Source organism: Pelodiscus sinensis, chromosome 30, assembly GCF_049634645.1.
Source record: "Pelodiscus sinensis isolate JC-2024 chromosome 30, ASM4963464v1, whole genome shotgun sequence".
Classification (NCBI taxonomy): Eukaryota; Metazoa; Chordata; order Testudines; family Trionychidae; genus Pelodiscus; species Pelodiscus sinensis.
In genome coordinates, this window is record NC_134740.1 from 2803181 (window position 1) to 2819348 (window position 16168).

The 16168-nt window shown below is 45.4% G+C and overlaps 3 protein-coding genes across 3 annotated transcripts; all 3 read right to left on the reverse strand.

Moving 5' to 3' along the window:
• Nucleotides 1-799: 799 nt before the first annotated feature.
• Nucleotides 800-1738, reverse strand: LOC102457975 (olfactory receptor 10C1-like). The gene has a single exon (XM_006128288.2). The coding sequence runs from the start codon at nt 1736-1738 to the stop codon at nt 800-802; it is 939 nt and encodes a 312-aa protein (XP_006128350.2).
• Nucleotides 1739-7518: 5780 nt separating this feature from the next.
• On the reverse strand, nt 7519-8457 carry LOC102457718 (olfactory receptor 10C1-like). Its single transcript, XM_075911901.1, has one exon. The coding sequence runs from the start codon at nt 8455-8457 to the stop codon at nt 7519-7521; it is 939 nt and encodes a 312-aa protein (XP_075768016.1).
• A 5317-nt stretch (nt 8458-13774) lies between these two features.
• LOC102457464 (olfactory receptor 10C1-like) lies at nt 13775-15918 on the reverse strand. The gene is made up of 2 exons (XM_006128286.2): nt 15014-15918; nt 13775-13832 (listed from the first exon to the last, which is right to left on the reverse strand). Exons 1-2 carry the CDS (start codon nt 15916-15918, stop codon nt 13775-13777), a joined length of 963 nt encoding a protein of 320 aa, XP_006128348.2.
• Between the last annotated feature and the right edge of the window lie 250 nt (nt 15919-16168).

A 16168-nucleotide genomic window follows, 5' to 3' on the forward strand; every position in this document is an offset into this window, starting at 1 on the left:
AACACATGTCAAAATGCCAGACTTTCCCAAGGTGCTGGCCTTCCAGGTGTGTCACAGCTCTGCTTTCAAACCATTTGTGTCTGTGATGAGTTCCCCATCCAAGAAACCCAAGTCGAACGACCTATAAGAAAAAGAGTCACGGTTGACACGAAATGTGATGGTGATGGAAACATTCCTTGTTATCCAAAATAATGTAAAACATTTGGGAGTTCCTTTTACCTACAACCATTTCCATCTGCCGTTCTTCAGAGCCCGCATCTGGGAACTTCAGAGAAAGTCAACCGCGGAAGGGCCCTTTTCTATAAAACCCTGAAATATTTTCAAATTCGACTGGCTATAAGAAAAGTTGGCAGGTGAGAAGACATTTAAATGCATTTGGTTATTTTAGTTTGTATTTTAAATTTATCCCCCTTAAATATTAACAGATTCTCTGGCTGCAAGAGGATTCAAGTCATAATAAAATAAAACCCAAATGTGAAAATATTTCCTCAGTTTATTTGGTTAAATTAAAACATTGAAAGAAAAGAAAATATCATGGAAATACAAAAGAGGGTAAATTTTACCAACACCATATTTCCAAAGGGATACGGGTTAGCAGGTACTGAAGTTAAGGAAGTGACTTTTGGAGCCAAGATACTTCTTGGAGGCTTATTGAACTGAAAAGAAATTATCTGATCTATCTATCAGGGATGGGCTAGATGGTTCTTGGTCCTGCCATGCGGGCCGGGGACAGGACTTGATGAACTTTCAAGGTCCCTTCAGTTCTAGAGTTTTATGATTCTATGAGTTGATGGTCTGGTTAAAAAAAAGTAATGGGTATTTTTCTCAAGGCGTTTTTGACTTCCTTGTTCCGGAAGCTGTAGATGATGGGGTTTAAAACAGCTATCCCCACCGAATAGAAGAGGGAAAAAATCTTGACTTCCCCCATGCCGTAGCTGGACTTGGGGCGGGCGTAGGTGATGAGGGCCGTCCCGTAGCACAAAGTCACCACAATGAGGTGTGAGGAGCAGGTGGAGAAGGCCCGACGCCGGCCTTCGGCCGTCTTGATTTTCAAGATGGTGGAGATGATAGCGACGTAGGACAACAGACTCATTAACAAAGGCATCAGGAGGGCAAAGCCAGCACCCAGAATGATCTGGATCTCAATCCAATAGGTGTTCCCGCACACCAACTTTAGCACCGCCTGGATGTCACAGAAGAAGTGGTTGATCGTGTTGGGACCACAGAAGGGAAGGGTGAAGAGAGAGGACGTGTGCCCCACGGCCACCAGGGTACCGCAGACCCACGACCCAGCTGTCAGCTGGAGGCAAACCCCCTTATTCATGATGGCCATATAGTGCAGTGGGTTGCAGATGGCGCTGTAGCGGTCGTAGGCCATCGAGGCAAGCAGGAAGCACTCGGTAAGGCCAAAAAACAGAAAGAAAAACATCTGCACGGCGCAACTGGCAAAGGAGATGGTCTTACTGTCCGAGAGGAGGTTGGCCAACATCTTAGGCACGGTGACGGAGGTGTAGCAGACGTCCAAGAAGGACAAGTTCCTGAGGAAGAAATACATGGGGGTGTGAAGGGCTGGATCGACAACTATGACGAGGATGAGGAGGAAGTTGCCCAGCACGGTGAGGATGTAAATGAATAGAAACAACACGAACAAGACGAGATTCATGTCGGGGTGGTCAGAGAAGCCCAGGATGACAAACTCAGTCACGGAGGTCTTATTTGCTCCCACAGAATAGTTCATCCTGAGAATAAAAAAAGAGAAGTATTTAGTTTAAAGTTTTAAATAAAGTTTATCTATCTATCCATGTATCTATCTATCTCTCTAGTTCCCCAGTTCCTAATATATTTAAATCCTTCCTCCTAAGCCGGTGTCTCATCCACCCATTGAATCCCTGAAGTTCTACCTGCCTACCTGGCCCTGCATGTTGAACTAGAAGTATCTCAGGGAAGATCCTGGATTTCAATCTCTTACCTAGCCACCTAAATTCAGCTTCCAGGACCTCTCTCTATCCTTCCCAATGTCGTGGGTACCTACATGCACCATGACCACTGGCTCCTCCAATGTGTCAAGAGATCTCAACACCAGGTAGGCAAGGCAATGGTTTTCCCAGTCAATGCAAACCAAGGTATCTATGGGTGTGTCTAGACTACAGGCTTTTGTCGACAAAAGTGGACTTTTCTCGACAAAACTATACCTGCATCTACACTGCCGCTGAGTTCTGTCGACATAGCATCGACAGAACTCGGCAGTTTTCTCGACGGCGGTAAACCTCATTCTACGAGGAATAACAGAGTTCTGTCGACAGAAGGCGTTATTGCATCTACACTGCGACTTGCTTTGTTGACAGAACTGGATGTAGTCTAGACGCTCTTTGTTGACAGACGTTTTGTCGACAGTATCTGTCGACAAAAGCCTGTAGTCTAGATGTACTGTATGTGTTGATCTTGAGTAGCTTTACTAATCTTAAGCGTTTGATTTCTTCCCTCAGTCCTACCAGCTTCCTTTGGGCCTATGTTCCTAGACTCGGCGGACGTGCGACTTTTCAACTAGCATTAGATTAATAAAAAACCACCTTTGGTTAATGATATTATACTTGTCTAAGCCAGGACTGAGATCAGAAATGTGGTGTCTGCATTTACACTGTTGACAATAAATGTCAAAATCCAAATTCAAGTCTCTTAGGGTACGTCTACACTAGCCCCCTAGTTGGAACTAGGGTGACTAATGTAGGTATTCAAACTTGCAAATGAAGCCCGGGATATTTAAATCCCGGGCTTCATTTGCAAGTTCGAATGCCTACATTAGCCTCCCTAGTTCCAACTAGAGGGCTAGTGCAGGTACATCCTTACGGTGTGTCTACATTGCAGGGCTTATCTCAAAATAAGCTATGCAAATTGAGCGATGTCAATTGCATATCTTATGTCGAAATAGCTTTTTTTGAAATAGCATGCGGCTACACAGCACTTATTTTGAAATAGAGCCTGTGACGGCGTATCGGGTACCCCCCAATCGTTGACCCCCATCCGTAGTAAGATGACACTCCGCCAGCCAGTAGAATGGGGTTCATTGCTTCTCCAAGATACAGCCCAGCACAGACGTTATGTGGGTACAGGAGTCAGGGCTAGGCAGTCTTAGACCCCTTGGAGTGGGGGTCCATTGCCCCCTCAGTACTCAGTGTAGTCTCCTCTCTTCATGTTTTCCCAGCAAAGACAGCCCAGCTCCCAGGCCCTGCCACCCAGCAAGGTGGCCACTTCCACCTCCCTTCCTTTGTCTTTCCCCCTGCAAAGAGCCTTGTTATCTCCTCAGGCTAGGACTAGGTGTCTGGGCCAGTACACATGCCGGTGAGTCAATGGGAATCACACATCACAGCGTAGGGGAGCCCCAGGTTACAGAGCAGACAGCACCCCCAGTACGTCATATCGCTCTCTTCCCCTGACTTCCCTTAATCCTCGTGCAAGGGGGGTTACAGGAATCAGAGTAAGAAGTCCTCCCACTTGATGGTATTTTGACACTGTTTCAAAATAACTGACGGTTGTGAGGAGACAGACTAAGGTGTTTTGGAACAGTGCTAGTGATTTCAAATAGACGCACCCTCAGAGCAGGCGTCTTAAAAATAATATATCCCCTTTTAGCAGATTCTTTGCTTGAATGCTGCATAATCCGAGAAGGTTGCCAACATACAACAGCCAAGAACATAGATTTCCTTACCGTCATAGATGTACCACCTAACTGCATGGGAATGTGTCTGAACAGTTGAACCCCAATGTTCTATCAAAATATGTACCACTGTACTGCATATGAGCTCATGAGGCGGTGTATTAGGGCTGTCGCTAAAATATGCTATAAGTTGGGGAATTGTCCAGATACGAGCGCCCCAGAGACAACCGCAAGGAAAGTAACCCACGCCCAGGCTGGTGGAAAACAACCATGTACAGCCGTTACAAAGCAAGTGAGCTACCATTCAATAACTCGTGTATGGCCATTGCAAAGGAATTGGTCAACCTTGTTTGGGGGTTCAGCTCTGCCCAGCTGCCGTGTTTGGACTTATGTATTCCAGATTCATGAACTCAGGTGATAAAACTGAAGACATAGGACCTCATGTTTGGCCTTTCTCCTGCCCCCACCTATACTGTAAACCACACTAAGAAGAGGGGTGTTTCCAACAGAGTGGATTGGTCCAGAGACAAACTTAGACACAGTTACAGCTGTGTGGGTATTTTATTTTATTTTATTTAAGCAATGGGCTTAAATTGCAGCAAGGGAGGTTTAGGTTGGACATTAGGAAAAGCTCTCTGATTAGGTGGTAAAGCACTGGAATAAATTTCCTAGAGAGTTGTGGACTCTCCATCATTGGAGATATTAAAGAGTAGGTTGAATAAACATCTATCAGGGATGTCTAGATAGTGCTTTGTCCTGCCAGAAGGGCATGAGACTAGACTCGATGACCTCTCGAGTTCCCTTCCAGTTCTAATGTCCTATTATTCTGTGCTTCTACTTTCATGAGACTTGCTCTTCAATGAGACCAAATTGGGTGTCTGGATTCCTTGTGAAAGTCCCAATTTGAAAGGACTAAATATTTTGCCCCCTCCTCCAATCTCTGGGTTCCTCTTTAGATATTTATGGGGACATGTCTCTATTTTCAGTTGAAGTGAATCACAAATAGACACTGACACCACCATTCATCCTGTCATAACTCATTGAAATCAATAAGATGACGCCCATGTAATGAAGGAGTAAGGCTCTCGTCTTTCAGAATCTATCCCATGCTATCATTTGGATTAGACTAGAACAGGAAGGAAAAGAATAGACTATGGTATTTCAAAATTGGCGTCCCATGTACAATGTTTTCTTTCCCTTCACACACTGCTTTCTGACAGAAAATTGGGTGTGTGGGAATGTTTTCAGGCTGCTCGACAATTAACAGCCTTACAGTTACTCATGGTTTTCTGCTACGTAGGACTGAAATCGCGGTTTGAAACTAAAACAGTTCAAGAAACAAGAGGGGCTTCATAAGATGCATGTCATTTCAGGCCATTTGCGGGAACCCCAAGAAATGATAGAATCCTTGAACACTAGAATGGGAAGGGACCTTGAGAGGTCATTGAGTCCAGTCCCCTGCCCTCACAGCAGGACCCAGAACTGAAGTCAATGTAAATCTTGAAAAATCAAGAAATTTCTCACCTGGTCTGGATCTCACATTCATCTCCTTGCTGTGATCATGAAAGAGTTTTGTCATGGTTGGGACAGGAATATTTAACAGATTGCTGAAGCGCCTGTTTGTTTATATCTCCCCCGGGGTCCATTATATGAAGATATGACATAACTGTTAAGGGAAAACTTTTTCAGCCTTTCAAATTAGCAGCAACATTTAATGCTCTCAATAGAGTAGACCATTGGCCATGATTGTTTTGTGTCTTTGGGACACATAAACTACTAGCTCTCAGCTCCTAAATCCCATGGGCACATTTCCAAATCTCACTTCCTGAAATTAAGCAAGGACCCAAAGGGTTGGACTCAAGAGGCCGCCAGAAAATTGCCGCTGAATACATGCAATTTGCACCCAAGGAAAATGCCAGAAAACCCCAATTATAGGACTGAGCCCATGTTGCTTTCGACAAATGAGAACTTCAACACAAGCAAAGGGAAGATTCTTAAAAATAGGGAATTGTTCCTTTGTCGATAGAAGGCCCATTATTTTCAAGGTGAAGAAGACTGGCAGAACCTGGTCCTACTCGATCAGGGGTAAAATTATCTACAAAACATCTACTCTAAATCATTTTCTACAACTCAAAGTGACTTACGAACTCAAGTCCCATTCGTTAAAATGATTAAAATAGCCAGACCCAGGCTTACCAACGTTTGGACATTCCTAATTCCCATTGGCTTGACTGAGAGTTGGGCACTAAATGACCTGAATATCTTTGACTCTCTGGTCTTTAAGATGAGTCAACTGGAACGTGAAAATATCATTTCAAGATCCTTTTTCTCCCTGTGGGGAAGAGTTAGGGCTGGAGTCCTAAGAGCTTTTGGTGCCTAAAACCCAGATTTATTTTACACAGGTATTCGCCTAAAGTGGTAGGCACTTCTGTTTGTTGGTGTCAACATTCTGTAGCGACCTACCCGTAAGGCTTTGGTGAGGCCAAATCTGAAGTATTGCATCCCTATTAGAGAAAGGATGTGGACGCATTGGAGAAGGTCTAGTGGAGGGCAACCAAAATGATTCAAGGGCTGGAGCACATGACCTATGAGGAGAGGCTGAGGGATTTGGGCTTGTTTAGTCTACAGAAGAGAAGAGTGAGGGGGGATTTGAGAGCAGCCTTCAACTCCCTGAAGAGGGGTTCCAAAGAGGCTGGAGAGAGGTTGGTCTCAGTGGGGACAGATGGCAGAACGAGGAGCAATGGGCTCACATTGCAGTGGGGGAGGTCTAGGTTGGATATCAGGAGAAACGATTTTCTTAGGAGGGTGGGGAAGCACTGGGATGGGTTCCCTAGGGAGAGGGTGGAATCTCCATCCCTAGAGGTATTTAATTCCCGGCTTGACCAAGCCCTTGCTGGGATGATTGAGTTGGGGATGGTCCTGCTTTAGGCAGTGGACTGGACTGGATGACTTCTGAGGTCTCTTCCAGCCCTGGGATTCTGTGATTCCAAACCAATTTCTTTTTCTCCCAGAATTTCAAAACTGTGAAAAATGTCCAATGTTTTCTATCCTCCTTTGGAAGGAAAACACATGTCAAAATGCCAGCCTTTCCCAAGGTGCTGGCCTTCCAGGTGTGTCACAGCTCTGCTTTCAAACCATCTGTATCTGTGGTGAGTTCCCCATCCAAGAAGCCCAAGTCGAACGACCTGGAAGACAAAGAGTCACGGTTGACACGAAATGTGATGGTGATGGAAACATGCCTTGTTATCCAAAATAATGTAAAACATTTGGGAGTTCCTTTTACCTACAACCATTTCCATCTGCCGTTCTTCAAAGACCGCATCTGGGAACTTCAGAGAAAGTCAACTGCGGAAGGGCCCTTTTCTATAAAACCCTGAAACATTTTGAAATTCGACTGGCTGCAACAAAAGTTGGCAGGCGACAAGACATTTAAATGCATTTGGTTATTTTAATTTGGATTTTGGATTTATCCCCCTTAAATATTAACAGATTCTCTGGCTGTAAGAGGATTCAAGTCATAATTAAATAAAGCCTGAATGTGAAAATGTTTCCTCAGTTTATTTGGTTAAATTAAAACATTGAAAGAAAAGAAAATATCATGGAAATACAAAAGAGGGTAAATTTTACCAACACCGTATTTCCAAAGGGATGCGGGTTAGCAGGTACTGAAGTTAAGGAAGTGACTTTTGGAGCCAAGATACTTCTTGGAGGCTTATTGAACTGAAAAGAAATTATCTGATCTATCTATCAGGGATGGTCCAGATGGTTCTTGGTCCTGCCATGCGGGCCGGGGACAGGACTTGATGAACTTTCAAGGTCCCTTCAGTTCTAGTGTTTTATGATTCTATGATTTGATGGTCTGGTTAAAAAAACGTAATGGGTATTTTTCTCAAGGCATTTTTCACCTCCTTGTTCTGGAAGCTGTAGATGATGGGGTTTAAAACAGCTATCCCCACCGAATAGAAGAGGGAAAAAATCTTGACTTCCCCCATGCCGTAGCTGGACTTGGGGCGGGCATAGGTGATGAGGGCCGTCCCGTAGCACAAAGTCACCACAATGAGGTGTGAGGAGCAGGTGGAGAATGCCCGATGCCGGCCTTCGGCCGTCTTGATTTTCAGGATGGTGGAGATGATAGCGACGTAGGATAAGAGACTCATTAACAAAGGCATCAGGAGGAAGAAGCCAGTACCCAAAATGATCTGGATCTCAATCCAATAGGTGTTCCCGCACACCAACTTTAGCACCGCCAGGATGTCACAGAAGAAGTGGTTGATCGTGTTGGGACCACAGAAGGGAAGGGTGAAGAGCAAGGATGTGTGCTCCACGGCCGCCAGGGTGCCGCAGACCCACGACCCACCTATCAGCTGGAGGCAAACTTTCTTATTCATGATGGCCGTGTAGCGCAGCGGGTTGCAGATGGCGCTGTAACGATCGTAGGCCATGGAGGCAAGCAGGAAGCACTCAGTAATGCCGAAAAACAGAAAGAAAAACATCTGCATGGCACAACTGGCAAAGGAGATGGTCTTACTGTCCGAGAGGAGGTTGGCCAACATCTTGGGCACGGTGACAGAGGTGTAGCAGAGGTCCAAGAAGGACAAGTTCCTGAGGAAGAAATACATGGGGGTGTGAAGGGCTGGGTCAACAACTATGACGAGGATGAGGAGGAAGTTACCCAGCACGGTGAGGATGTAAACTAACAGAAAAAACACGAACAAGACGAGATTGATGTCGGGGTTGTCAGAGAAGCCCAGGATGACAAACTCAGTCACGGAGGTCTTATTTGCTTCCTGAGAATATTTCATCCTAAGAATAAAAAAAGAGAAGTATTTAGTTTAAAGTTTTAAATAAAGTTTATCTATCTATCTATCTATCTATCTATCTATCTATCTATCTATCTATCTATCTATCTATCTATCTATCTATCTATCTATCTATCTATCTATCTATCTAGTTCCCCAGTTCCTAATACATTTAAATCCTTCCTCCTAAACCGGTGTCTCATCCACCCATTGAACCCCTGAAGTTCTACCTGCCTATCTGGCCCTGTCTATCTGGCTCTAGTTGAACTAGAAATATCTAGTTCTACCTGCCTATCTGGACCTAGTTGAACTAGAAATATCTCAGAGAAGATCCTGGATTTCAATCTCTTACCTAGCCACCTAAATTCAGCTTCCAGGACTTCTCTCTATCCTTCCCTATGTCGTGGTTACCTACATGCACCATGACCACTGGCTCCTCGGATGTGTCAAGAGATCTCCACACCAGGTAGACAAGTCACCGTATGGTTTTCCCAGTCAATGCATTCCCAGCTATCTATGGGTGTGTCTAGACTACAGGCTTTTGTCGACAAAAATGGACTTTTCTCAACAAAACTATACCTGCATCTACACTGCCGCTGAGTTCTGTAGACATAACATCGACAGAACTCGGCAGTTTTGTCGACGGCAGTAAACCTCATACTACGAGGAATAACGCCTTTTGTTGACAGAGTTCTGTCGACAGAAGGCATTATTGCATCTACACTGCGGCTTGCTTTGTTGACAGAACTGTCTAGACGCTCTTTGTTGACAGACGCTTTGTCGACAGTATCTGTCGACAAAAGCCTGTAGTCTAGACGTACCCTATGTGTCGATCTAGAGTAGCGTCACTAAACTTAAGCGTTTGATTTCTTCCCTCAGCCCTACCAGCTTCCTTTGGGCCGATGTTCCTAGCCTCGGCGGAAGTACGACTCTTCTACTAGCATTAGATTAATAAAAAAAAACCCTTTGGTTCATGATATTATACAGGCAGTCCCCGGGTTACATGGATCCGACTTACATCAGATCCCTACTTACAAACAGGGTGAGGTAACCCCGCACTAGCTGCTTCCCCCCAGCAGACCAGGGAGACGTGAAGCTAGATCCCCGCCCTTCCCCCAGGAGACTAGGGAGACGCGGAGCGGCTTTTCTCAGCAGAGAATAAAGAACTGAGGGAAGTGAGGTGTGGGAGAATAAAACTGAGCTCTGGAGAAATGATTGGCTAGAGTTTCCCCTACAATATGTACCAGTTTCGACTTGCATACAAATTCAACTTAAGAACAAACCTACAGTCCCTATCTTGTACGTAACCCGGGGACTGCCTGTACTTGTGTAAGCCAGGACTCCGATCAGAAATGTGGTGTCTGCATTTACACTGTTGACAATAAATGTCAAAATCCGAATTCAAGTCTCTTAGGGTATGTCTACAGTAGACTCCTAGTTGGAACTAGGGAGAGTAATGTAGGCATTCGAACTTACAAATGAAATCTGGGATATTTAAATCCCAGGATTCATTTGCAAGTTCGAATGCCTACATTAGCCTCCCTAGTTCCAACTAGGGGGCTAGTGTAGGTATATCCTTAGGGTGCGTCTACATTGCAGGGCTTAACTCGAAATAAGCTACACAAGTTGAGCGATGTCTATTGCGTATCTATGTTGAAATAGCTTATTTTGAAATACGATGCGGCTACACAGCACTTATTTTGAAATAGAGCCTGTGACGGCGTATCGGCTACCCCCTGATCGTTGACCCCCATCCGTAGTAAGATGACACTCTGCCAGCCAGTAGAATGGGGTTCATTGCTTCTCCAGGATACAGCCCAGCACAGACGTTATGTGGCTACAGGAGTTAGGGCTAGGCAGTCTTAGACCCCTTGGGGTGGGGGTCCATTGCCCCCTCAACCTCCAGTACTCAGTGTAGTCTCCTCTCTTCATGTTTTGCCAGCAAAGACAGCCCAGCTCCCAGGCCCAGCCCCCCAGCCAGGTGGCCGCTTCCACCTCCCTTCCTTTGTCTTTCTCCCGGAAAGAGCCTTGTTATCTCCTCAGGCTAGGACTAGGTGTCTGGGCCAATACACATGTGGGTGAGTCAATGGGAATCACACATCACAGTGTAGGGGAACCCCAGGTTACAGAGCAGACAGCACCCCCAGTACGTCATATCGCTCTCTTCCCCTGACATCCCTTGCTCCTCGTGCAAGGGGGGTTACAGGAATCAGAGTAAGAAGTCCTCCCACTTGATGGTATTTTGACACTGTTTCAAAGTAACTGACGGTTGTGAGGACACGGACTAAGGTGTTTCGGAACAGTGCTAGTGATTTCAAATAGACGCACCCTCAGAGCAGGCGTGTTAAAGTAATATATCCCCTTTTAGCAGATTCTCTGCTTGAATGCTGCATAATCCGAGAAGGTTGGCCAATATACAACAGCCAAGAACATAGATTTCTTTACCGTCATAGATGTACCACCTAGATGCATGGGAATGTGTCTGAACAGTTGAACCCCACTGTTCTATCAAAATATGTACCACTGTACTGCATATGAGCTCATGAGGCGGTGTATTAGGGCTATCACTAAAATGTACTATGAGTTGGGGAATTGTCCAGATACGAGCGCCCCAGAGACAACCGCAAGGAAAACAACCCACACCCAGGTGGGTGGAAAACAACCATGTACAGCCGTTGCAAAGCAAGTGAGCTACCATTCAATAACTCGTGAATGGCCATTGCAAAGGAATTGGTCAACCTTGTTTGGGGGTTCAGCTCTGCCCAGCTGCCGTGTTTGGACTTATGTACTCCAGGTTCATGAACTCAAGGGATAAAACTGAAGACATAGGACCTCATGTTTGGCCTTTCTCCTGCCCCCACCTACACTGCAAACCACACTAGGAAGAGTGGAGTTTCCAACAGAGTGCACTGGTCCAGATACAAACTAATACACAGTTACAGCTGTGTGGGTATTTTATTTTATTTTATTTAAGCAATGGGCTTAAATTGCAGCAAGGGAGGTTTAGGTTGGACATTAGGAAAAGCTCTCTGATTGGGTAGTAAAGCACTGGAATAAATTGCCTAGAGAGTTGTGGACTCTCCTTCATTGGAGATATTAAAGAGTAGGTTGAATAAACATCTATCAGGGATGTCTAGATGGTGCTTAGTCCTGCCAGGAGGGCATGAGACTAGACTCGATGACCTCTCGAGGTCCCTTCCAATTCTAGTGTTCTAGGATTCTGTGCTTCTACTTTCATGAGACTTGCTCTTCAATGAGACCAAATTGGGTGTCTGGATTCCTTGTGAAAGTCCCAATTTGAAAGGAATAAATATTTTGCCCCCTCCTCCAATCTCTGGGTTCCTCTTTAGATATTTAGGGGGACATGTCTCTATTTTCAGTTGAAGTGAATCACAAATAGACACTGACACCACCATTCATCCTGGCATAACTCATTGAAATCAATAAGATGACGCCCGTGTAATGAAGGAGTAAGGCTCTCGTCTTTCAGATTCTATCCCATGCTATCATTTGGATTAGACTCGAACAGAAAGGAAAAGAATAGACTATGGTATTTCAAAATTGGCACAGTCCCATGTACAATGTTTTCTTTCCCTTCACACACTGCTTTCTGACAGAAAAATTGGGTGTGTGGGAATGTTTTCAGGCTGCTCGACAATTAACAGCCTTACAGTTACTCATGGTTTTCTGCTACGTAGGACTGAAATCGGGGTTTGAAACTAAAACAGTTCAAGAAACAAGAGGGGCTTCATAAGATGCATGTCATTTCAGGCCATTTGCGGGAACCCCAAGAAATTATAGAATCCTTGAACACTAGAATGGGAAGGGACCTTGAGAGGTCTTTGAGTACAGTCCCCTGCCCTCACAGCAGGACCCAGAACTGAAGTCAATGTAAATCTTGAAAAATCAAGAAATTTCTCACCTGGTCTGGATCTCACATTCATCTCCTCGCTGTGATCACGAAAGAGTTTTGACATGGTTGGGACAGGAATATTTAACAGCTTGCTGAAGGGCTTGGTTGTTTATATCTCCCCCGGGGTCCATTATATGAAGATATGACATCATTGTTAAGGGAATACTTTTTCTTCCTTTCAAATTAGCAGCAACATTTAATGCTCTCAATAGAGTAGACCATTGGCCATGATTGTTTTGTGTCTTTGAGACACATAACCTGCTAACCCTTAGCTCCTAAATCCCATGGGCCCATTTTCAAATCTCACTTCTTGTAACTAAGCAAGGACCCAAAGGGTTGGACTCAAGATGCCGCCAGAAAATTTCAGCTGAATACATGCAATTTGCACCCAAGGAAAATGCCAGAAAACCCCAATTATAGGACTGAGCCCATGTTGCTTTCAACAAATGAGAACATCAACACAGGCAAAGGGAAGATTCTTAAAAATAGGGAATTGTTCCTTTGTCGATAGAAGGCCCATTATTTTCAAGGTGAAGAAGACTGGCAGAACCTGGTCTTACTCGATCAGGGGTAAAATTATCTACAAAACATCTACTCTAAATCATTTTCTACAACTCAAAGTGACTTACGAGCTCTAGTCCCATTCGTTAAAATGATTAAAATAGCCAGGCCCAGGTTTACCACCGTTTGGACATTCCTAATTCCCATTGGCTTGAGTGAGAGTTGGGCACTAAAAGACCTGAATATCTTTGACTCTCTGGCCTTGAGGACAAGTCAATTGGAATGTAAAAACATCATCTCAAGACACTTTTTCTCCTTGTGAGGAAGAGTTAGGGCTGGAGTCCCTAAGAGTTTTTGGTTACTAACTGCCATTTTAGGTGCCTAAATCCCAGATTTATTTTACACGGGTATTCTCCTAAAGTGGTAGGCACTTCTGTTTGTTGGTGTCAACATTCCGTAGCCACCTACCCGTAAGGCTTTGGTGAGGCCAAATCTGTAGTATTGCGTCCCTATTAGAGAAAGGATGTGGATGCATTGGAGACGGTCTAGTGGAGGGCAACTAAAATGATTCGGGGGCTGGAGCACATGACCTATGAGGAGAGGTTGAGGTATTTGGGCTTGTTTAGTCTGCAGAAGAGAAGAGTGAGGGGGGATTTGAGAGCAGCCATCAACTCCCTGAAGGGGGGTTCCAAAGAAGCTTAGGAGAGGCTGTTCTCTGTGGGGGCAGGTGGCAGAATGAGGAGCAATGGGCTCACGTTGCAGTGGGGGAGGTCTACAAATGATTTCCCTAGGTGGGTGGGGAATAACTGGGAAGGGTTCCGAGGGAGGGGGTGGAATCTCCATCCCTAGAGGTTGAGAAGTACCAGCTTGGCAAAGCCCTGGATTGAGTTGGGTTTGGTTCCTGCTTCAGGTAGGGGGCTGGACTCGATGAAATAATATCTCTTCTTGCACAATATCCCCCATTTAGGTCTCACAAGATGCCGTTAGCTCTTTTGGCCACCGTGTTGTATTGGGAGCTCTCGTTAAACTGATTTTCTACTATGACCCCCTAGTCTTTTTCGGTGTTACTGTCTCCCAGGATAGAGTCCCTTCTCCCATAAATATGACCCATATTCTATGCTTCCCGACATCCACATTTCACTTTAACTACTGCTAAAAGAAAATGGCCTGATTTCAGATCCCTGAGAATCTGACACGGAACCTCTTCTTATTCTCCGCTCCTCTAATTGTGTGTCACTTGAAAATATTATCAATAATTATTTGAGGTTTTCTTCCACATCATTAAAATTTTGGCTGGTGCAGGACTCTGATGCCTGCTTCACTGCCTGGTTTTATGGGTCTGTAGCAGGTTCTGATCCCTGCTACACTTCCTGGTTTCATGGGTCTCACCATTTAGGGTCTATCTCCCTCCACTCAGTGTATAGGGAATCCAGACCGTTATGCCTAGGAAGGTTGTGGAATCTCCATCACTGGAGATATTTAAGAGCCGGTTGGATAGATATCTATTAGGGATGGTGTAGACGGTGCTTGGTCCTGCCAGAAGGGCAGGGGACTGGACTTGATGACCTCTCAAGGTCCCTTCGCATTCGAGTGCTCTATGATTCTATCCCACGCTTTGTGATCTTCCATGAACGTACAAGTGAGGATTGTGAAAAGGATTTGGAAACCTCGTCACACTGTGCATCCTTGAAAAACAACACATTCCTGGGGGGAAAGATGTTCTGATTATTATACTTGTACATCTGCGGCTCAAAGCACAATAAAGAAGCTGTCCCCGGCAATGCAGACTTGCAATTAGACTTCAGACATGTGTGATCTTATTAGGAATGGTCAAGAATTGCGATATTTCCAAATTAGAACTTATTGGCCAATGGGAGCGAATGGTTGTTGATCTTGTTTGGGAGATATCTGAAATTCCTTGGAAAGCATATTTACGAAGGTCTACAAACGTGAACTACATCATCTAAGGGTGAAAAAATAATAGCAAAGTCTTTTCAGTCTCCTAGTATCCAAAAGTATCAAGTATCTAACGTATCCATTGGGCTCGTTAGCAAAAGAGAGTCACTTGGCAGATGAGATAGTCCCCAGATATAGTCCAGTCAGAGGAAAAACAGCTAATCTTGAGGATGAAATATCTTTGTCCCTGTTTTCCTCAAGGCATCTTTCACCTCCTTGTTCCTGAGGCTGTAGATAATGGGGTTCAAGAGCGGAATCACCACTGAGTAGAACAGAGCGAATATCTTGCTCACCTCTGGGGAGAAGCTGGACTTGGGACGGACATACATGATGAGGGCTGTCCCGTAGAACAAGGTCACCACGGTGAGGTGTGAGGAGCAGGTGGAGAAGGCTCGGCGCCGGCCTTCAGTGGACCGAATCTGAAGGATGGTGGAGATGATACATACGTAGGACCCCAGCGTTAGCATGAAAGGCAGAAGAAGGACAAGTGCAGCCCCCACAACGATCTGGATCTCGATCCAGTATGTGTCCCCGCACACCAGCTTCAGCACCGGCTGGATCTCACAGAAGAAGTGGTTGATCACGTTGGGCCCGCAGAAAGGAAGGGTGAAGACAAAGGCGGTGTGTCCCACGGCCACCACCATCCCACAGAGCCACGACCCGCCTGTCAGTTGGAGGCAGACTTTTCTATCCATGAAGGCCGTGTAGCGCAGCGGGTTGCAGATGGCGCAGTAGCGGTCGTAGGCCATCGACGCGAGCAGGCAGCACTCAGTAACACCAAAGAACAGGAAAAAATACATCTGCACGGCACAGCCGGCAAAGGGCATGGTTTTCCTCACTGAGAGGATCTCGGCCAGCACGTTGGGTAGGGTGACGGAGGTGAAGCAGATCTCCAGGAAGGACAAGATCCTGAGGAAGAAATACATGGGGGTGTGAAGGGCCAGGTCGGCTGTGGTGACGACAATGATGAGGACGTTACCCAGCACGATGAAGATGTAAACGCCCAGAAACGCCAGGAATAAAGCAGAGCTCACGTCAGGGTCAGTAGAGAAGCCCAACAGGACGAATTCAGTCACAGAGGTGTTTGGTCTCATTCTCCTCCTCAGCATAGTTCATCTGGAGACTTGAAAATAAAACTATGAGTTAGTTTGCTGCTTGAAATCAAGTCAAAATGGCATCCATCCATCCACTCATCCATCCGTCCATCTATGTATCTAGCCTCATACCCCCATCTATCTATCCAACTATCCCCATGCCGCATCTATCTTAAAAGATTAAGGCTGTGTCTACATTGGCAGTTGCTTTTGCGCAAAATCTTGCCGCCTGTCTACACTGGCCGTGAAT

Bases quoted from the DNA above. Each gene is read 5' to 3' on its own strand.
- LOC102457718 (XM_075911901.1), bottom strand. From the start codon at position 8,457: ATGAAATATTCTCAGGAAGCAAATAAGACCTCCGTGACTGAGTTTGTC.
- LOC102457975 (XM_006128288.2), bottom strand. From the start codon at position 1,738: ATGAACTATTCTGTGGGAGCAAATAAGACCTCCGTGACTGAGTTTGTC.
- LOC102457464 (XM_006128286.2), bottom strand. From the start codon at position 15,918: ATGAGACCAAACACCTCTGTGACTGAATTCGTCCTGTTGGGCTTCTCT. The intron at 13,833-15,013 runs AGGGACAAAGAT...TTGTGAGACCTA, and splicing joins AAAGATGCCTTGAGGAAAAC to AATGGGGGATATTGTGCAAG.